This window comes from Seriola lalandi, unplaced genomic scaffold (assembly GCF_002814215.2).
Source record: "Seriola lalandi dorsalis isolate HSWRI2012SDOR001 ecotype SW California unplaced genomic scaffold, Sedor1 jcf7180002004044, whole genome shotgun sequence".
Taxonomy (NCBI): Eukaryota; Metazoa; Chordata; class Actinopteri; order Carangiformes; family Carangidae; genus Seriola; species Seriola lalandi.
Window position 1 is genome coordinate 1 of NW_019474699.1, and position 1,620 is coordinate 1,620.

General features: G+C 50.5%; 1 protein-coding gene across 1 annotated transcript; it reads right to left on the reverse strand.

The window, feature by feature from the left end:
* Positions 1–606: 606 nt before the first annotated feature.
* Positions 607–1,501, reverse strand: LOC111668375 (microtubule-associated serine/threonine-protein kinase 2-like; the record flags this gene model as incomplete). Its single annotated transcript, XM_023424422.2, has 2 exons — positions 607–1,184; positions 1,314–1,501. Coding segments are annotated over 2 exons (748 nt in total), but the record flags the coding sequence as incomplete, so codon positions are not given.
* Positions 1,502–1,620: the final 119 nt, after the last annotated feature.

Genomic DNA, 1,620 nt, shown 5'->3' on the forward strand with positions numbered 1-1,620 from the left:
TGTATCCCCTGTGGTTTGTCTTTAATTTTAATGGTTTATGGCTCCGTAAAGCACTTTAATGACCTATCTTGTGTGTTTTCTATGTTTTTGTAGAGATCTCAATTGTTTTGTTTTTTGTATCTGTAGAGCACTTTGTGACTATTGTTTGCAAAAAGTGCTATATAAATAAATTTAACTTTACGTACTTTATATTTACTATGCTTTCCTTGTTATACTCATTTTATACACTTATTTTAATTACTTTTATTTGTTGTGCAGCACTTCAGCTCAAACTGTGTTTAAATGGGCTCTAGAAATAAAGTTGACTGTTTAGATGTGAGACGATGAGATGTGAGATGTTCTGCCAGTACATTCAGGATCTGGAATGAGGCTCATGTCTGAAAGAGGCCTGACATCTGATATGTGCCAAAAAAAAACCCAAAGGACTTTGAGTAGTTGTGGATTTATGTTTTTGGTTTTTCCACCAAAGGTTGTTCAGTTTGATCAGAATTTATTTGGTTGTTATTGTCATTATTATTTTTAAAGCTCCACATTCTCCTTCCCATCTGTATCTGAACAGCCCTGTCCTCACCCTAAAAACACATGTCAGATTTAGGTGCTGAAGTCTGTGTGAGTGTGATGAACTCATACCTGGAGGCTCTGCAGACTCGGCTCCCGCTGCAGAATCTCCTTTTTAAACTCTGAGTGTGAGATGTCCAGACTGTGTTTACGGCTCCCTACAGCCGCTCCCACCGCCAGCTTCTTCTCCCCCGCCGCAGCCACCCCGGAGGGAGACGAGGGCGAGTTAGAGAGGGAGGCGGCCAGCTTCTCAGCCGACTGCACCCTCTTGAGGAGTGGAGAGCGTGGGGGCTCGGCGCTCTTGGGTCTGGATATTTGCCTCACTAGGGGAGGGGAGGAGTGGAGCTTCACGGGGAACGACTGGCCCACGGCGGACTGCCCCAGGGCGTGGCTGGGCAGAGGGGAGGGAGAACGCTGCGGGGAGCTGCTCTGAGGGGTGGGGGAAGGCGTGCGTGCCAGAGGGGAGAGGGGGATGTTGCCGGCAGACTTGCGTCGGGGGGAGCGGTACTGGCGCTGCAGCTTCGGGGCGAGGCCGTGCAGAGAGCTGGGCCGGATGTGGCCAGAGCTCGCTGGGGAGTTTGGGACGCTGGAGCTGGGGGAGCTGCTCTGGGATGAGTTTCCACCAACTGAGGGGCAGAGAGAGAGTGAAGTGATGCAGCAGAGTCGAACTGAGAGGTTACATTAAACACAACCATATAACATCCATATAAATGATGATGACATTTAGGGATTGAGTGTCTGCCTGTGTCCCTCACCTGAGTGGGCGGAGTCTGGTGTGGACCTATAGCCCTGTGTCGGGCTCCGTGGCGACAGGTTGTGTGTCGGTGAGCCGGGGCCACTCTCCCCGGAGGACAGGGAGCGGTTCAGAGAAGACAGACTGCGGCTGGTGTGGAGCAGAGACGCCTGCTTGGTGATCTTCCTGAACAGAGACGTCCTCTTCTTACTGCGAGACAGAGTGTACAGAGAGGGGTCGATTACCAAATCTACACGTGTGTGTATCTGTGTGTGTGTGTGTGTGTGTGTGTGTGTGTGTGTGTGTGTGTGTGTGTGTGTGTGTGTGCG